This window comes from Gossypium arboreum, chromosome 13, assembly GCF_025698485.1.
Source record: "Gossypium arboreum isolate Shixiya-1 chromosome 13, ASM2569848v2, whole genome shotgun sequence".
Lineage (NCBI taxonomy): Eukaryota > Viridiplantae > Streptophyta > Magnoliopsida > Malvales > Malvaceae > Gossypium > Gossypium arboreum.
The window spans coordinates 63171738-63191391 of record NC_069082.1 but is presented as its reverse complement, the minus strand read 5'-3'; the positions used below and the strand labels follow the sequence as shown (position 1 = coordinate 63191391).

Sequence of the window (19654 nt, the reverse complement as noted above, 5' to 3'; positions counted from 1 at the left end):
TTATCCCTATTTTCATTGCCAAACAATCAGAATCAATGACAACATACCAAGCAGATAGTTAAACAACAATGATAATATGATGTTATGGCTATTATTTTTGTAGATTTAATGCTTTCTGCTTTGATATAACATTTCATTATGTTTGCGATCACAATAAATGTCATGGTCGCAATTTAAACATAGACATAGCTTGCTGTTAAGTTCTCGACATAACTTTTTAAACACAAATAAAAAAGCACCACAGGTTTCACTCTTATCTTCTTCCACAGTCGATTATGAAATTCATGAAAATTTTGGGAGAGGGATAAAGTACAATAGATAAAACCATAAAACGAAGTATGCATTCCTTATACATTCTCCACGAAATCCATACAACAAGATTGTAACACCTCTAACCCGTCTTCATCGTCAGATTAGGGTTACAGAGTATTACATACATAATACAACAATTAATAACATTTAACTATCCAAATATCACATTAAATACCAAATAATCAAATTCAAATGTCATTCATAGCATAAATACGATTGCAGACCTTAAATCAGGCTTACGGGGCTTTAAAAATAATTTGGGAACGAGACCAATTTGAAACAAAATCAAAAGTTTTAGAAAATTTGAAAATTTTAAAAATAGGGGTCACACGCTTGTGTGGTCACGCCATATGATAGAGCCCATGCTGTGTGGCATAGGGATATGGCCGTGTGGCCAACCGTATAACTTTCAAAATAATTTCACATGATCGTGTCGCAGGTAGTGTCCTAGACCATGTGACACACTGACTTAAAATGCATAGCTATGTAAAGAGACCGTGTGCTGCACATGATCATGTGGCAGCCGGTGTCGCAGGCCGTGTGCCATTAATTTTTCCTTCAAATACAAGTATACTAAAACATGCTTACTTGAACATCAAACAACTCATTTACTATCAAAACACACTTAAACAAGGCCAAAACATGTAAAAAATCATCTAACCTAAGTGCCTAACCAATGTGCCCTCATTGTTAACATAATTCAATATCCAAATCAAATTCACATTTCATACCAATTTAGATTTCATTCAAAGTTCTCAAACACTTATAATATGCTATCGACAAAAGAAACTAAAAAAGAATTAATTCAGTCAATGAAATTCAAGTCAATAACAAAGTTGTAATCATCTAAGTGAATTACCTCTAAGTTTTTCTTACCTTTTTACTCATTGATTTGTAGCTCAACTCATTGTGTTACTTCTACAATTAAGACTTCTTTGGAGTTAACTGTCTGGATCTTCTTAGTCGATTTGTTAACCGAGAGGCCAATTTTACTTATGGATTTCTCTAATATGGATAAGTCTGATGCCTCGTGTCAACAAGAGACTCTTTCTTTGACTTACGATGTTGATGTTCACATATATCAACCCTTTTTGTTTATGATCCCTTTTCGCTTTCGCAAAATTAAGTATCATTGACCTAAGCTTTAAAGCTTCATTCTCTAGCTCCACTTCATCTTCTTTACTAATCGTAGATCTCTTGGGTCGCTTTAGACAGTCTCGCATCCTATGCAAACCATAATATAAGAAGCATTTCACTGGCTTTTTTTCATTCTCTCTGACCTTCTTGGCTTCAGCAAAACTCAAGATCTAACCAAGCTTCAATGGTGTTTTTTTAGGCTCATCATCCCTTTTAATGGCAGAAAACATGAATCCTTTTAGACAATCCTTTACCATATGCGAATCGTTACAAAGAAAGCATTTCACTGGTTCCTTCAGTTTGTTGTAGGGCTTCCACTTCGCATTATTTGGCTTCTTATTACCACCATTTCCACTATTGTTGTTTTTAATCTATTCTTCATCATGGTCTTCCCCACCATTGCCCTTCTCCCTTGGATAGGAAGACTCGAATTTATTTTTTCTCAGAACAAGCTCAATTAAGGACTCCAATATAGTCATGGCTTTAGTAAGTTCCTTGATCCCTCGACATTGCAACTCTTGTTTCATGATTGCACCTTAGCATGCGTGTACCGGGGCTATGAATAAACAAAAATACGAATAATAATTTAGTGGTATATTGCAAGTGTAACAGGTTGAATTGTAATATTTATAGTATTACAATAAAACACTCGAGTATTCTAAGGATCAAGCCTAAGAGAGTTCAACAAAAAAGTGATTCCTAAGCAACAAGTATGCAACTAAGAAGTCTAGTTAACTACTCGCTAAGTGCTATATTAAGGCAATTCATAATCGATGTTAAATCATACTAATTGGTTACATAACATTAAAAAAATACCAAATTGTAAAATAATAAAAATTAAGCAATTAACAATTCAACAAACAAAAGCGGTTGGTTGACATCCATATCGTTGATTAGTCTTTGGATTAGGGATCTAAAAAGCTGAAACTTTTAATTGACTTAATTTTCTAAGGTACCAAAAACTAACCAAGCAACATTTTCAAAGTAAATGTACTGCATTGAACATTTTATGAAAATGAATATACCAAATATAACATTACCCAAAAAAAATAATTTAATAAAGAGAGAGAATGTATGGTGACTGCTACGTGGTAATCCAAGTGAAAATTAGGTGGCAAAATTAATGTGCAACATCATCCTCATAATACTCTAATAAAATAAACAAATAGGTGATCGTTTGTATTAATCTGGTAATGTTAGTGACAAGTGTTGGATGGTTGAAACATAATTTTAACTAGAGTTAAGAGGCAGTTTACTTATTTTTATTAATTAATTATATAAATTATAAGTATTTAGTACGTGATTTGAGGGCGGCAAAGAAACTAGTTTAAGCACACACACCGCTCTCATCGCTGTGAACCAACCAACAAAGGAGTTCCATAATTTTGTTCTTCCAATCTCATTTTCTTTCCAAATTCCTTCACTTTTTTCCCTTCCTTTTATCTATTAATTCCAGCAATTTGTCTTCTTTCTTTTCACTATCTTTACCTTCTTTATAGTGTGTATATATATTCTTTGTCATATCTGGAGGAGGAAAAAGAAATGAGAACGGGAAAGGGAAGTCAAGAGGAGGAAGAGTACGACGAAGAAGAATTTGGTTCCAAAAAAGGAGGCTTTTCTTCAAATCAAAATATGTCTTTCAACCCCAACAACAATAGCACCACCAACAAAGGTATATTATTAGATTGGATCCCACTCTTCATGCCCAGATCTCCCTTTTCCCCTTTCTTCTTTCATTGTATATTTCTACATGATTGTTTCTTGAAAAGGGTATTCTTCTTTTACTTTTGTTGTATTTGGAATTCCGGGTTTTTTTTTTTGGGTTCCTGTTCCGGGTTTGTTTTATATACATTATGGGGGTGTGGAAGCAGATGGGAAAAACAATGATAAGGCTAACGCTATACGTTCAAAACACTCTGTCACGGAGCAGAGGCGGAGGAGTAAGATTAATGAAAGGTATCTGCTTCTCTTTTCTTAGTAGTTCTGTATGTTTATCAAGTTAAATTTCTGGTAATTGCATAAACCATTGATTATAATGGGTTGGGGTAGGTTGAGGCTTAGAAAGTTTTGAACTTTTTTAGCTTAGGGGTTGGGGTAGGTTGTGGGAATATTGATGATTGAAAAAGAAGTAGATTGTCTAGCTACGTGACTGCATTTATTGATGTGTTAAGCTATTCGATTGCATTAGGAACTGGAGGTGCATATGAATCAGTTTAAAAGAATGGTTTAGTTTATAAAGTGTTTAACCTTAAATGGCTCCTTAAATTAAGCTGTTATTGGTCCTTTGCTAGCACTGAGTTAAATGCTATGGAATTACTATTGATGTTCTATGGATTCAACAGAGGTTGTGAATTTACGATGCTTGCTTAAATTTTGTGAACAATAATAGTTCTCTGATGCTTTTAGATTTCAAAGATTGAGAGATTTAATACCAAACACTGATCAAAAGAGAGATACGGCTTCGTTCCTGCTAGAGGTATGTCATGAATGTGGAAATAAGAAAATACCATACTATGTTATTTTATCTAGTTGTTTACCTTTTGAGAAAATTCCGCATAAATTTTTTATGGACTCGAATGATGTTCTTTTGTAGGTGATAGAGTATGTTCAATATTTACAGAAGAAGGTGCAAAAATATGAGGATTCATACCAGGGATGGAGTTCTGAGCCGGCTAAACTAATGCCATGGGTATGTTTGAATAGTACGTTTTCTATCTTGAGGTTTAAATAGTATGTTTTTGTTTTTGGTTGGAGTGGTTAATTTGTAGTTTCATTAGGCTATTAGGTATCTACATTAGACATTTTCGTATTATTTGTGTTTAACCTTTTCATTAAGCTATTAGGTACCTATACCTTTCTTTTAACTTCCGATGGGAAATTCAGTTTCAGAAGCAACAAATTTCTTAACCAATGTTTTAATTATTGCTGCAACTTTTTGTTGCAGTAATGAGATAACATACTCGATTTATTTGTTGTATATTACTGGATTTTTTATTTTATATTAATTATTTCAATAATTTAATGCGTAAATCTATCTGCTCATAATTGCCGCTGTGTTTCGGTGCTTTATATTGCTTACTTTCGAGGTGTTAATTTCTTGTATTAATAATGTAGTTTCTCTTGAACAAAGCCTCTGGATATGGTGCCGTCCTATTTGAGGTATTAAAACTCTGAATAATGACTGACTTTTTCCTTGCGGTAATAGAGAAATAGTCACTGGCATGTTCAGAGTCTCGTTGGTCACCCACAAGCTATTAAAAAGGGTTCTGGCCCAGGGGCAACATTTGCTCGGAAGCTTGATGAGAATAACACCAATATTAACCCCACGGTGATCACAAGTCTGCCGAATGCTGTAGAAACTGATCCAATAAGATATGTTACATCCAAAACTATGGATTGCCAAACTGAGTTGGCGAACAGCGGAACCCATCTGCCCATCCAAGGTGAGAATGTGCTTGTGCATCCCCTTCAGAGACCAGTCTCTGAGACTCAATCGACTGAGTGTCTTGTTGGCAATGATATACCGATCAATCAACAGGAGGATCTGACTATTGAAGGAGGAACAATTAGCATCTCTAGTGTCTACTCTCAAGGGTGGGTATATCTTCTTTCACTACTGCATTTTATATATTTAAGACCTTATCTAATACTTTTCTAACTTAAACAAAATTCCATTTAGGTTTAGGGTACTGAATATAAGCTGATAATATGTTTATGGATTTTGATGTTGACCAGCTTATTGAGCGCTCTGGCACAAGCACTTCAATGCTTGGGTTTGGATTTGTCACAGGCCAACATGTTAGTGCAGATTGATCTTGGAAAACATGCAAATAGAGGGCTATCTTCTAAGGTACGACTGAAACAAAGAAAGATCTTGGTGTCCTTTTCTCGGTTGGTTCTGCTTTCGGGTTTATCGACAATTGTCTCATGTTCTTTGCTAAAACTCCTACATCTTTCTCGACGAAATTAGTCAATATACAATAATAGATTTGTATAAATTTGTGCTGGTTTTTATTTGTTTACTATAATGTTTACAGGAACCACATAATTCCCCCCATCAGGCAATGACCCATCTTAGAGATGTGAGCAGTGGAGAGGATTCTGATCATGCTCAAAAGCGACTGAAGAAATAAGACCGGCACCTGGGTTCCATAAAAGATCATTTCAACTCGGTTTTCCCACCTGATCTTTCTTTCTTGTTTCATCTTGATTTCATTTGGTTATTGTATATGCTGCAGTTTTGGTTCTTTTCTAGAAGTCCAAGTATCGATCATTGTTTGTTGTAAGAGTAGTCCCCCTTAAATTATGTGTATTTTCATGGGGGTGGTCCATTAGAATTCTGTTAAGGTGATGTCAAGGCGTTTACCTTTATTATCATGGATGTATCATACATTTTGATATAAATACCTACATAATGGATCAAAACAAAAAAAAGTAGTATTACTGTTTCATTGATCTTTCAAGTCCTAAAATATGGTGTATGTGTAAACACAAGATTACTTTAGGATGTTGCATATCAATGGAACAAATATATATATGCATATGATCTTAAGGTTTATCAAGTATTAGTTGATGGTACAAGCAAATGTTGGCAAACATTCCTGAGGATTAGAATAGAAAGAATCTTCTTGTCTGGCATGATCTGGATTCTCCTTTCGCTTTGCTGGTTTTCCTGTGCGATCTTCATGGATTTTCTTCACTAACAAAGAAAACTCGTCCCACAACAATGTCCCATTCTTGTATTCTACAATTAGACTGAACAAAAGTGTGAAATTGTTGGCTTAAATCCCAATTATCTGCAGAAAATGAAGAAACATGAACTGCAATATGTAAATACATGGTGGAATCGGGCAAACTTCTTAGTCAGAAGAAGAGCTAGAAGTGAATGCCGGCGATGGCCTTGGACAGCTAGTGCGATGTTCCCGACAAAAGTAGGCATGAAAATATCACTTTCTATTGCTACAATATAATCCATTGGAGCTGGAATAGCCAATTTTGACCTGGCCCATTTATGAAATAAAAAAACAAAAATAAATAAAGTCTAAATATTTTTACAGACCACCAAATAACCCAAACACAGGCTCAAATCAAAACCCCATCAGCCCATTACCTAAACTAACCCTAATAGCCCAACTACCCAAAACACTTTAGCAACCCTAGCCTCCTTCAGCCTCAGCCGCCGCATGCCTCCTCTGCCACGTGCGCCACCACCGCTCGGGGCACCAACCACCAGCCTCTGACACCACCTGCAAAATGAAGGTCCACACGCAAGCAAACACCAACAGCAGAGAAACAAACAAAGAGAAAAACGACAAGCAAAAAAAAAAACGAAAGGAAGCAAACAAAATGAAAAAAAACAAAGAACAAATCAGTGTAACTCGGCTATAAAAAGCCGAAATCAATCCTTTTATTTTTTTTACGCACACCATTAATCAAAAAGAACAGAACAAAAGTTTCGAAAGGTGGATTTTTTTATCTATTTTCGTTTTTGCCTCTTTCGTTTTTATTTTTTCTATTTCATAACTAAAATCTTTCAAATTAAAAAGAGAATAAATAAACGTACCTTGGTAGCCTCACGTCCTCCGTCGTCGTGGGTGTGTCATCAGCGCCAAGGGCCACATAACCATTTAAGGTTTGGCTAAAAGGACCGAGAGTCCTCTTTTATTTGTTTTTTTGTCAAAAAAAAAGGTGCTAGACCTCTAGATCCGGCCAAAACGAGGCAAAGGGGACCATTTTGAGTCTCCCCGACCACCGTCTACGGTGGAGGAGCAGTGGTCCGGCGATGATGGGTATATTACCCTAGCCAAATGAGAAAATGGAGAAGGGAGAGAGAGCAGGAAGGCTATTTGCCTTTTTTTTTGAAAGAAAATGAAGTTAAAATTAAAAAAAATAAAAAATTTTGGCTTTAATAGCCATGCAAAACACTGCCGTTTTGCACACACACACACCCTCTCGCCTCAAAACAGCGTCGTTTAGGGGAGAACCGCGACCCGACCCGATTGGAAGGCAGACCCGCGTGTTTTTGAAGCCCAAATGGGCTATTTCGGTTATGGTCCTTTCTTCTCTGCTACGCCATTCTATTTAGTCCTTTTTGCATTTTTCTTTTTTTTTTAAATTTCGCCTATTTATTTCATTTCATTTTCGCTTTAATCCTTGGCCTGTGGGGTTGAAATGCATCGCATTGGACTTGGGAGATTGTCCCATTTAGTCCTCACAACTTCGAGCGCGTTTCGATTTAGTCTTTGGCAGCCTTCTGTCACTTATAATCTAGACCGTTTCTTTTACTTTTTTTTTAAAATTTGGTATTGCCTTTCTATTTCGATTTGTTTTACCACGTTTTATTACATGTTTTATTTGCTATTTACCTAGATGTTATAATGTATTTAGTTTTAAACTTTACGTGTCATTCTTTACGTGTCATTTGTATATTTGCCTTTTGTTTTTTTTTTAAAAAATTATTTTATATGTGTTTATTCTAAGTTCTTTTTACCCATCAATTATTTTAACATATACACATGTTTGTTTATTTCATTTTCACTTTTCATCAGATTGTTTATTCCAAGTTTTATATGCCAATTATTTTAAATATAAATATTATCTTTTTATGTTCTCTTTTGTAAACTGTTTGTTTATTTTATATTTCGTTAATTTGCATGACTATTTAAAGTCTTTCGCACGATGTGGTAAATTTTTTATATATATTTTATATTATTTTATCTTATGTGCAAATTATATATCATCATATTTTTACTTTAAAAGTACCATTTTCTATCTTAAAATCGTCTTTTGTATTATTTATTTAAAATTCATTCCATTAGTTTAAATTGTTTTCATATACCTTTCAAAATGCCACTTATTTATTTTAAAACATTCTATTTATTATTCATTATAGATTTTTATTACCCATGCTATATGTTATGCTTTTATGTACATACATGTACATTATTGCTTTATACATTTTTATTACTCATGCTATATGTTATGCTTTTATGTACATACATGTACATTATTGCTTTATACGTTATTGATTTTAAAAGAAAAAATTCATATTTTACTTTATTATTTTTAAACTTGCCTATTAGCTTTTAAATAGTTTTTTTTATATTTTATTCAATTCGACTTGCTTTGTACTATTTTTTTTAGATTGTTAAATATGTTTTTGTTCCTCAATTGTTAATGTTAATATGTGAATAATGTATGCCATTATTGTCATTGCATGTATCATAAATTGTTCACTTGTATTTTCACCTTATTGTTGTATATTTATGTGATGTCGTCCATGAATTATTGTTTACACTCATTATTATTGTATCTCATATCATTGCCTCGCGAATTAAATCCCAATGCATTTATCTAATAAATCGTTTTATTTTAACCTAAACAAATATACGTCGTTTAAATATCGTACTTGTTACTATTCAAAAACGAAATTTTCCAAATAAGGCAATGTTTTGCCTTTTGAAGATTCGAGGAATCGTGCCCTAACTTACGGGATTTCGATTTCCTTGTTGTTTCTAAGTAGCAAATATCCTTTTTGAATTTTAAAACACACGGAACCCCAATTAAAATTAAAGACAACCTTGCGCTCGGGAATTCATAGTATTGTGTCCTAACTTACGGGATATGATACTCCGATATCTTGAGATAGGGAAATCTTTAGTGATTGTTTTGAGCTAATTCAAGAATTTTAAAATTGATATTAATAGAAAAGATTGTATTTCAAATCCATTCCTGATTTTCAATTTTCGACATTAAGACACTAACTAATCAATTCGGTACCAATCTTTGGGCGTGTCAAGGGTGCTAATCCTTCCTCGCACGTAATCAACTCTCGAACTTATTCTCTTGAATTTCGTAGACCAAAAATGCCGTTTTAGTAAACTAAAATTGTTTTATTAAAACAAAGGTGATCCGATCACACCTAATAAAGATCGGTGGCGACTCCCGTTTTAATTTTCGCCTTTAAACAAAGTCGATTCCCGTTTTCAAAATGATGGTTTCGACAGGAGCCATCTGATCTGCATGTTCCATGAAAGGTTCAAGCTCTTCTGGGTTTAATATCGTCTGTTTGCCTTAAGGAAAAGCAATGAAACATGATAAATTGGCTTAGAATTCAATGTACAAAAAATGTTTGTTTTTCATTGATTTTTGAACTACTGACCAGATTTGGATAAGTTGCCTCAAGGTCTGCCATTCTCTTCTCTTTATTGTATATTTCTTCGGCTGCAATGTAAATTGTGATGTTCTCATCAATGTCTAATGCTTGTAATACTAGAGCTGTTTCCTCCGGAGTTAAAGGGCACAATCCATGTTTGCGTTTCTTATTTGAAGCAATCGGTTTATGCCGCCATCCATCTTGGGAATATCTGAATACTAACATTGTTAGGTCAAATGTCTGCATTTTTTATTTTTGGTTCCTGTGTTTATCGCAGTCACAAACATAATGAACAAGATTACTACTTCATTTGTTTTACGTCTTCAGCCTCTTCTTTCGTTAAACCTTGTTTGCAAATGGTGAATGCCAATATATCCTTCTCATACCTGAGATGAAGAACAAAGAAAGGACCCTTTTCTCTCAAGATGTTAACAATTTTTCTTCCGGTTTCCTCAACCGGTTTAGTAAACCTCAATGCTTCGTAGTTCACAAGACACCGCAATCATTGGAGCTCTATAGGCATCCCATTATTGGCAAGCCTGCCATCAGTATAAGCAGACAGCAAAATTTCATGCTTTTGTATCTGAGGAAGGATCTGTAAACAAATTTATATCAATACTAGTTGTTGAAATGAAGTTGAGTCAAAAGCAAGAAATCTTGGTGTAAAGGTTGGAAAAATGGGAACCAACCCTTTGAAGATAATATTCTAAGCTACCAAAATACATTGGAAACATATAATAAAGCGGTTCAGATTCTGCTTTTCTCCTGTTCTGGTGGTAACTCTTTCAGTATTTTAACCTCGTCTCTCAGAGATGTAATGAAATGATTCACATAAAAAAAATCTTCAAATTTGCTGCCATAATTAAAAAAATGTCAGGATATATAATAGTGAACAGGTTGATGCAATGGTGGCTGAAGAGTGAGCACATCAACAGATTGAAAGGTTTTACCTGGTATCATTCCAGTATGTGCCATAAGCAAATTTAGGAACAATTAGTGTGACATTCAGATATCTTGCAATGGCAACCATATCAGCAACCTGTGAAGAACAAAAAAAAAAAAAAAAAAAACATGCATGTAAGGGGAATCTGAATACTACTATGAATCTCAAACATGTTTTCGTTTACTCACCCCAAGTCCCTTCTGAGTCAATCCTCTATTAGGTGAAATAATTAGATATCCATTGTTTTTACAAACCCCTGCAATGACCAAATTACAACAAATTTCATTTCCATCATTACACAACACAAATGAGACAAGACATTATCAAGAACAGTTAGCACTCACTTTGAGGTGGGAAATCATATGGGATATAAAATGCAGATTTTGGCACCATGATTTTATCATCAGGGGTTGCCAACTGCATAGCAAAGACCCAAAGAATAAGTAGCATGATTAAGGTTACAACTACCCAGAACTTAATACAAGCCAATGAAGAAGGCTGCTTGGCTGCTACAGTCTTCATATTTTTTTCAGCTTTAGTCTCCTCCTCCAATGGCTTCATACAATAGATCAAATCGAGGCATATATGTTACATATATGGTAGTTAAAAAAAGACAGTAGTTCTTATAACATGATAATTAAACTATATGAATATATAAATGCTGGAGGATGTAAGATGGATTAATTCAATTTAACCAGGAATTGACTGAATCAAAATAATCATTTGGTTGATGCACAAAGTGAAGCACATGTTTGTGGTCTCTTTGGAATGTTTTTTTATTATTAAATTTGATCATTTTCAGCTGTAAACATGGATGATATCTTGAGAGAATAGACAGTGACATAATCCTGTTTATAGGTTGAGTAAAATATGAGTTAAATTAAGCTAGAGCCGGTCGATTTTATGTGTGTAATGTTTTGTATTTAATTTGGCCAAGAATAAATTGAATATTTAGTTGCGGGTACACCAATTATGTTTATTCTGAATTGAAAAGAAACCCATTAACATCTATAATTATATAAAAGATTGGAACGTTTTACTGTACCCAAGCCAACTGCCATTTCTTTTTCCCACCACATCCTTGCTTTTTATTTGTATTATTCTCCTTCTTCTTTTGTTTTCTTTTTCCTTTATGTAAAAAAAAAATCATAAAAATAATTAAATAATAATTATAAATATCAAACCAAATTTTAAAAATAAAAAATATAAAATAATTAAATATTAAAAATATGAAAATTTATATAAACTTAAAAAATTATAAAAAATATAAAAATTCTAATAAATTATAAAAAATATTTATTTTTTATAAAAACATATTACAGTTATATAAAAATCATAAAAATGATAAAATATTAAAATTGTATAAATTTATAAAATTATAAAAAATCATAAAAACTTCAACATGAATGGATCATCAGTTGGATCGATTAGACCAAAATTGGTAAGGGTATCGATTTGGAGAAAACTATTAGATCGGCTGACCTGAGAACTAGAAGGTTGAATCAATTTTTATTAATTTTAATATTTTATTTAATTGAACTACACGGATCAGTCGAATCGGTAAAACAATGGCCTAATCGGTTCAACCACTGGTTCAGTCCTGAAAACCTTGGTTAGGATATTTCATTCTGGCATATGCTAATAGTTAGATAATGAAATTTTAGTTTAATAAAAATATTAAAAAATAAAAAAATTGGTTCAACTGTCCGGTTCCTAAGTCAAACGATCTAATGGCTTTCCCCGAATCCGTACCTTGTCTATTTCAAAGTTAATCGATTCAGTTTAAAGTATTATGATTTTTTTATAATTTTATAAGTTTATATCAATTTTAATATTTTAATATTTTTAAGAATTCTAATATGTTTTAAGAATTCTAATATTTTTTAATTTTAAATATTTCAAATAAGTTTTATTAATTTCATAATTTTTATAATTTTATAATTTTATAATATTTATAAGTTTTTATATATTTTTAATTTTAATAAGTTTATATCAATATTAATATTTTTATTTTATTTTATAAATTTCTATGATTTTTAATCATTTTTTATGAGAAAGATATTAGATTAAACCAACATGCCACCATTAGATTGGCCTGTCAATTTATTTTAATGGTCAATGTGGTCATTGACGGAAACTGTTAACAAAAGGGCTTAATGAATTATTTTAGTTAATGACAGGGACTTAATTGAATACAAATTTAATACATAGAATTAATTATTTTTTTGCATTTTTAAAGAATTTTTTTTTACATATAAGAATTTTTTTAGCTTAGACTCTTAGAAATAAATTTGATAGTTTTTTTTTTAAAATTTGATATATATTATGATCATTGCATATTTATATTCCGTTTACAATATTTTTTAGGGTCCATTTACAAAGGTTTTAAACTATTTATTGTTCTTTTTATTTATTAATCTGATTTAAAGGTTTTATTTATTTCTATTAATTTTACTATAGTTAATATAACAATTAATTAAAATTTTAAATAAATATATTAAGCAAGGTGTTAATATAATTTTTAATTATAATAATTTTTCAAATAAGTTAAAATTTCAATTATATAAAAAAAATTAATTTGATGTTTTTAATAATCATTTTGTATTCTTACGATAACTCATTTCACTATCACCTCTACATTTGAATCCAAGCACGTGCCTCACCATTGATTTTAATCTCACCGCTACAATATCCAATCTCGTAGATACAATAATTGATCTCACTGTCATTAATGTTTTTTAACTTCATCGGAGACAAACACACAGCCCGCTCAAAGGAAGCTTTAATATGTTTATGAGTCATATTTTTAAAAATATATGAAGAATACTATTAAAGCATATTATTAATATTTTAATAATAAATATATTAATGATAAATGTTCTATAGTATAGAGGTTAAAATATTTCATAAGTCCATATACTTTTCATAAATTTGGAATCTAGTTTCTATATTTTTATTTTTAAGAATTTAGTCCTCTACTTTCAGATTTCAAAATTCGACTCAATTATTAACATTGTTAATTTTGTTGATTTGATATTTTTAAATAAAAAAATACCCACATGATAGTTATGTAACTAAAAATATGACAATATAACTAATTTGAATTTAACAAAATAAATTTAATAGTCTTAATAGTTGAACTTGAATTCAAGTCTAAAAAACAAAAGAACTAAATTCCTAAAATAAAAATATAGAGACTAAATTCCACATTTATAAAGAGTATAGGGACATATGACATATTTTAACCTAGTATAAAATATGAATGTTTTAATTATATAAATATGAGTATTTGTTTAAATCATGCTTAGCTTCATTTATCACTTCCAATTTTAATGTGTCAATATGCACTCTCATATATATATATATATAATATGTAATTTGAATTAGATCTTATTTATTATTAAGTTTATATATGATATTAATTATTACAAAATATTATCTTATTATAAAATAAATTTTGATTGTTAAAAGGAAACGTACTATAATATTTTGTAAAAATATATTTATGTTGTGTTTATTTCACTAAGAACAACTTTTAAAAATGATTTCAGAGAAATTTGTCAAATAATAAAAATATTTCACCTAGAATTATCTAGGCACAAAAAGAAATATTAAGTTTTTAGAACATTAATCTATTTTTCAAAAATTATTTTCTTAAAGTTATTTTGAGTAAAACAAATGTAGCTTAAGAACACTAAAATAGAAAAAAAAACACATTAAAATGAATAAGAATTGGCAAAACTCATTAGAAAGAGAGATGCAATTAAACTTGAGAACTACGGATAACTTCTCCTAACCTAAAAATAAGAGGATAATACGCTTCAACATACTCAAACTCACGTCCTTCTACATCAACAACAGTACCCATACCAATCGAATTAAATCTCAATAAAAAATAATATAAAAATTATTAAATGTGTTAAAATCTTAAAACACCAATATGATACGTACTGTAACAAACATATTGTATTATGTTTATTACACTATTTTCGTTTTATATATCATATTTAAAATTAATAAATCTAAAATTGTCGGACTCTCTTCTCTCTGTTGAAATGAAATATTTTATAAATTAGAAAGTTAAAAGCAATTTGGGTATCACTCACAAAGGAAAAATAAATTTTACAAATTCATGGATGCATGGAATACCACCAAGTTTAAGGTAATAGAGGAAGACCAAAGAAGAAAATAATTATTCATTCAATTAATTAAAAGTAGAGTGAGCCCCCCTAGTTTCTAACACCAAGGAAATGATGCTATGATGATATATAATCATCCCAATTCAGTAACTGATTTTCTTACAAGCAGCTGTGGGTTGGTGTCCTCCAATTTGGGTTTCCCTGGGAACTGCAGTCTTTGAGATGGACTCCCCATTCGATTCGCATGAACTGCCTTCACTAACTCCGAAAATTCATTCCATTTTTGTATCCATCTATCAAACTAATCAACACCGCTCTGTCTAGACTAATTGTCATCTTGTATCCCAGGTACCTTCTATGGCCTTCCACAACTTTTTCCATATTGCCTGCATATGTAGGCAAGAATATGTCACTATCTAATGAAACAAGATAATCCAATGCTGCCATTTGATTTGAATGGTTCATCAATGGCTTCGGTCTGATGCTGATAACAATGTTTCCTTCTTCACCTGTGCTTCAAAACATCAACCAAGGCCTTTTTTTTAGATTTTATTATTGTCTAATAAGCTAGCTTTTGGGGTTTATATATATTTATTACCAAATTTGGATAGAATGCTTTAAGAGAAGCCAATCTCCTGTTCCCTCCATATATGTTGCCAGCAGCTATATATATTTGGATATTAGGATCAATATTGAATGCTCTGGGTGTAAGAGCTGTCTCCAATGGTGTCAATGGGCACAGTCCTGCTTCTCTTTGAAACTTGGGATCTATTTCCTTTTCCTTCCACCAAGGAATAGTACGTCTACATACGTAAAATATACTTACATTTTAGGTACCTACTAATAACCTATTTATAGCAAAAACGGTACCTATAAAACTGGGAAAATTATGTGGAATACTACCGAAACATGATTGAATGAGTAATACATATTTATAGTAAAAAAAAAAAGTTAGTATAAAAAATTAAACATGTAACAATTTTAAATTTCATTGATGGAGTTTTTAAAGAATTATTATTAGAAAAAGTCGCTATATAAAGAGATGACACTTTAAATTTTTTTTGAAAGGAGTCTGACCTCCCTTTAATTAAAAGACACTAGATGTCATATAAGTGGTAATGGTTCAAACCCTACCAAGCGTGCAATGCACACATCCTTTTGATAAGTGGCTCGCGCATAATGCGTAACTCAATTTGACAAGGCCCTTCAAAGTCGAGAAACAAAACCCGATTTGTTGAGCGGTTCCTTAACTCCAGACAAACAACATTTCAAAGGCTATGATTTATTTTTTTATTATTAATTTTCACTATCTAAATCAAAGATACACGATTTATTTTCTTTTATAATTAATTAACCAAATATAATAACTTTTAACTTGATCCTAAACCCTAATTTTTAATGTTAATGTTAATGCTAATTCTATTGATTAATTTTTATTTAATTAATTAATTAAGGGAAATTTAGGATAAAAAAATGGTTAAGCATTATTGATGAGGTGACAAAAAAGGTAAGATATTTAATTAATTAATTAATTAACTAAGTTTTAGGAAATTGGAATAGACTTTCTCCTTGGAAGTTGTTTTGACCTGAGTCTCGTAAGCTCTTCAACTTCTCTTTTATTGCAACCTTGGGTACAACCAGAAAATGCCAACATATCCATTTCATATCTCAGATGTAATACTAAGAAAGGGCCTTTTTCCCTACCTCTTCTATTGCAGGAGTGAACCTTAGTGCCTCATAGTTAACTCTGCACCTCATTTTTTGAACCTCCACCGCCAGATTGTTACCAAGCCTAGAATCAGTTTTCGCAAAACGAACCACTTCATATTTTTGAAATCGAGGAAAAACCTGCATGATTAAATACGTTTTAAATACGTTTACGTTACCACTGCCGGTTAAAATTTCTGGTATTATAACGGCGGTATGACTCTACTCACCGTGTTGTAGTAATAGGCTAGCGGGGAACATTGAATAGAGTCCATCTGTCTCAACTTTTTTTCTCAGCCTTGGTGGGAGATGTTTGATGATTCGTACCTCACTGCTCAGTGATTTGATGAAGTAATCCACATCCCATATATCTTTCAATTCAGTGCCACATTCCCGTATTAAATTATGCAAAATTGAAGTAAATTAGTAAGGAAAGAACCGACCTGCTATCGTGCTAAAATGAAGTTTTTTACAATACAGGAACCACAAGCGTGAGATTCAATAATCTAGCTATGGCAACCATACCACAAATCTGTTTACAAATACCACCATTATTATATGCACACTAATGGCCAAAAAAAGGCTTACATCGGCTCTCATTTGATTCAATCCGCCATTGCATGAAACCATCAAGTAACCTTGGTTCTTGTAATCCCCTGTAAAACATTGATGCTAAATGATAACCCATAGATGCCTTAAAATCAACCATCTTATACATCTAAAATGAAACAACTTACACGGGGGTGGAAAATAGGGTGGCGCTTCAACCTTGGTTGTAACCGTGCCTCTATCGTCTCCTGATTGCGATGACAAAACCCACTGCAAAAGCATCGCCGTTGTGATCCCAACCATCCATAACCTGAATCGATCACATCCAGGTGACTTTGACACCACCAACCTCTTTATTTTATCCATATTGGTAGCTTTATTCACCCAATTCTTTAACTTTTCGGCTCTTATATCACCAATGGAACTCCATTCAACCAATGCTTTCTATTCTTCAAAACCCGGCTTCCAGTCCTCCATCTCTGTCACCAACCGTAACCAAGTAAAATTAGGGCTTGAACCACCACCTGATTTAACTGATTTGGGTCCAGGACAAAACCATTTTTCAGGAGCCTCCAGCAGTGGCATGTCAGAGAAACACATCCTTAAAAATTGGAAACTGTTTGCTTGTACCATAAATCAGCACGTTATCTTGCAGTCATTGTGGAGGAGAAATTATATTGAATATGAAGGATTGGCATTATAATTACTATAATTGTACTTTAATTGTCATGGAAGTTGAAAAGCATTGAACTCATCACCTAAAAAACGAGTAAAATAATTCTGCTTTCAATTTCAACACCAATTTCTGTACTTATTAGATTTTTTTTTTTTTGCAAATAGAGTTGTGATGTTGTATGATTAATTAATAGCTAGAAATTAGATGATGATATTATCAAGTTATTAAAGCAAGCGTAATTGGATTAGTTAAAATTAATGAATAAAATGTCAGTCTCCATATCATAATTATTTGATATTGAGTGTGATGGCTGTTTTTAAACAAGCATTACATGTTTGAATCTATAATTTCTACTTTGTAGCAGTAACTGATTTAATATTGACTTGTATGATTTAAGAAAAGAAGCCCATATGCATGAATTATGTTTTCATCATTAACTAATTTTCCATTTTGTAATTGTGAATTATGCATGAATAGTACATATTATTTTTAATTTCAAATTTAATAATTATATATTTTAATTTATTACAATTTATATATTAGTAACTTCAGCACTTTTTAAATGTTTACATTATATTTTTATATATAATTTTTTGTGTTATAAATTGCATAAAATATATAGGGTTAGCATTTGATATATTGGTAGTATACTTTTTTATTCTACAAGCAACCTTAAAAATTGTCATGAGTTTTTTTTAATATTTATTTTAAGGCATGTCAAAAATCCCTTAAGAAAATGCAAAAATAAATTAAATCCTATATTAAATTCACACCCAATTAAGTCCTTACAGTTAATAGGACAAAACCAAAATTTTTTAAGGGTGAAGTTAAATTGTTATTTTACAATGATAAAATGCAATTTCACCATTTTAATATCCTATATCTTTATAATTTTTAAAGGATTAAATCAAAATTACTTTGCTATAGTTCATCGAGCCATTTGGTGAAAGAAAATATATGTATTGAATTCATGAATTATTTGGAGATGATATGTTTATATGAATATTGAAATGTTAATTGATGAAATCGAATAAATAATGATTATGTGTTTAAAGGTTGTTTAAAGTGATATGAAATATTTGGAAAGTTCGTAGTTATAAGTATGAAACGCTTATTTTGTAAATGCGATATTGTTGATAGAGTTGTGTTTAAAAGAAATGGAATATGAATATAAATTGACGATCAAATGGTTGATATGATTTATATGTCATATTAAATGATCGAAAGATTATACGATTGTTATGTGAAACACTCGCCTAATTGTTTTAAATGTATTGAAAGGAAATTGTATTAAATTTAGTTATATTTTTTTACTTAATTGTAAACTGAGGTAATAATTTTGTTTAAATACCTATGAACTTACTAAGCTTTGTAAGCTTACTTTGTTTCTTTTCAGTCTCGGTAGATTCTGACTCATTTTTTTTGGTTTCGTGGCATGTATATAGGTTATTTTGAGTTGATGGTTTGGAAGTACTAAGTTGAAGTTGGAATGTATTTTAATGGTTGAATCTAACGGTCGCTATGGTATACTTGGGTCTTAGATTATGAGATGGTTGAGAAATGAATAAACTTGAATGAATTGCTTAATATATGTGTTAGTTGATAGCTAAGGTATATGTGTTGGTTCCTGGATATGTTAAGTTTTGAATGTGTACTAAGATAATGGCATTTTTGAGTTTTATGTATGGATAATTTTGATGAAAGTTAAACCATGTTTTAGATGATGAAAAGGTAAAGTTAGATGGTAGTTTGTTATTTGGGGTCCTATTTGGTGAATAGATGTGGAAATAGTCACTTTGGTTTTAGTAACTTATAGTTTTAGGATGAGTATGTTTGCCTTTGGAAAGTGGTATAAATGAATGATTTTGGCCATATAATGTTTGAAATTTTATTGATGAATGTATGGAATTAACATGTTGATTATGTCTTGGTTTGAATGAATTTTGTTTAAGATTAAGTTGTGGTGCCAATGAGGGCATATTGGTCAGGCACATAGGTTGATTGTGATTTGGTATAATTTTGACATGATTTGACAT

The 19654-nt window shown here is 31.4% G+C and overlaps 2 protein-coding genes and 1 pseudogene across 4 annotated transcripts; 1 reads left to right on the top strand and 2 right to left on the bottom strand.

Moving 5' to 3' along the window:
* The first annotated feature begins 2727 nt into the window (after window positions 1-2727).
* Window positions 2728-6087, top strand: LOC108461518 (transcription factor BIM2-like). The gene is made up of 7 exons (XM_017761381.2): window positions 2728-3121; window positions 3321-3405; window positions 3856-3925; window positions 4043-4138; window positions 4655-5043; window positions 5185-5299; window positions 5487-6087. The coding sequence occupies exons 1-7, from the start codon at window positions 2992-2994 to the stop codon at window positions 5580-5582; spliced, it is 981 nt and encodes a 326-aa protein (XP_017616870.1). The 5' UTR covers window positions 2728-2991; the 3' UTR covers window positions 5583-6087.
* Window positions 6015-11108, bottom strand: LOC108462709 (rhamnogalacturonan I rhamnosyltransferase 1-like; annotated as a pseudogene).
* Window positions 11109-14955: 3847 nt separating this feature from the next.
* On the bottom strand, window positions 14956-17593 carry LOC108462708 (rhamnogalacturonan I rhamnosyltransferase 1-like). Of its 3 annotated transcripts, XR_008277480.1 has the most exons (5): window positions 17131-17593; window positions 16982-17049; window positions 16624-16764; window positions 16391-16534; window positions 14956-15072 (listed from the first exon to the last, which is right to left on the bottom strand). XR_008277480.1 is itself a non-coding variant. In XM_053024461.1 (2 exons), the coding sequence occupies exons 1-2, from the start codon at window positions 17306-17308 to the stop codon at window positions 16904-16906; spliced, it is 324 nt and encodes a 107-aa protein (XP_052880421.1). In that variant the 5' UTR covers window positions 17309-17593; the 3' UTR covers window positions 16843-16903. The 3 variants fall into 3 exon arrangements, 1 of the variants encoding a protein (XP_052880421.1); XR_008277481.1 differs by lacking the exons at window positions 16391-16534; window positions 16624-16764; window positions 16982-17049; window positions 17131-17593 and adding an exon at window positions 15285-15584; XM_053024461.1 differs by lacking the exons at window positions 14956-15072; window positions 16391-16534; window positions 16624-16764 and having other exon boundaries at window positions 16843-17049.
* Window positions 17594-19654: the final 2061 nt, after the last annotated feature.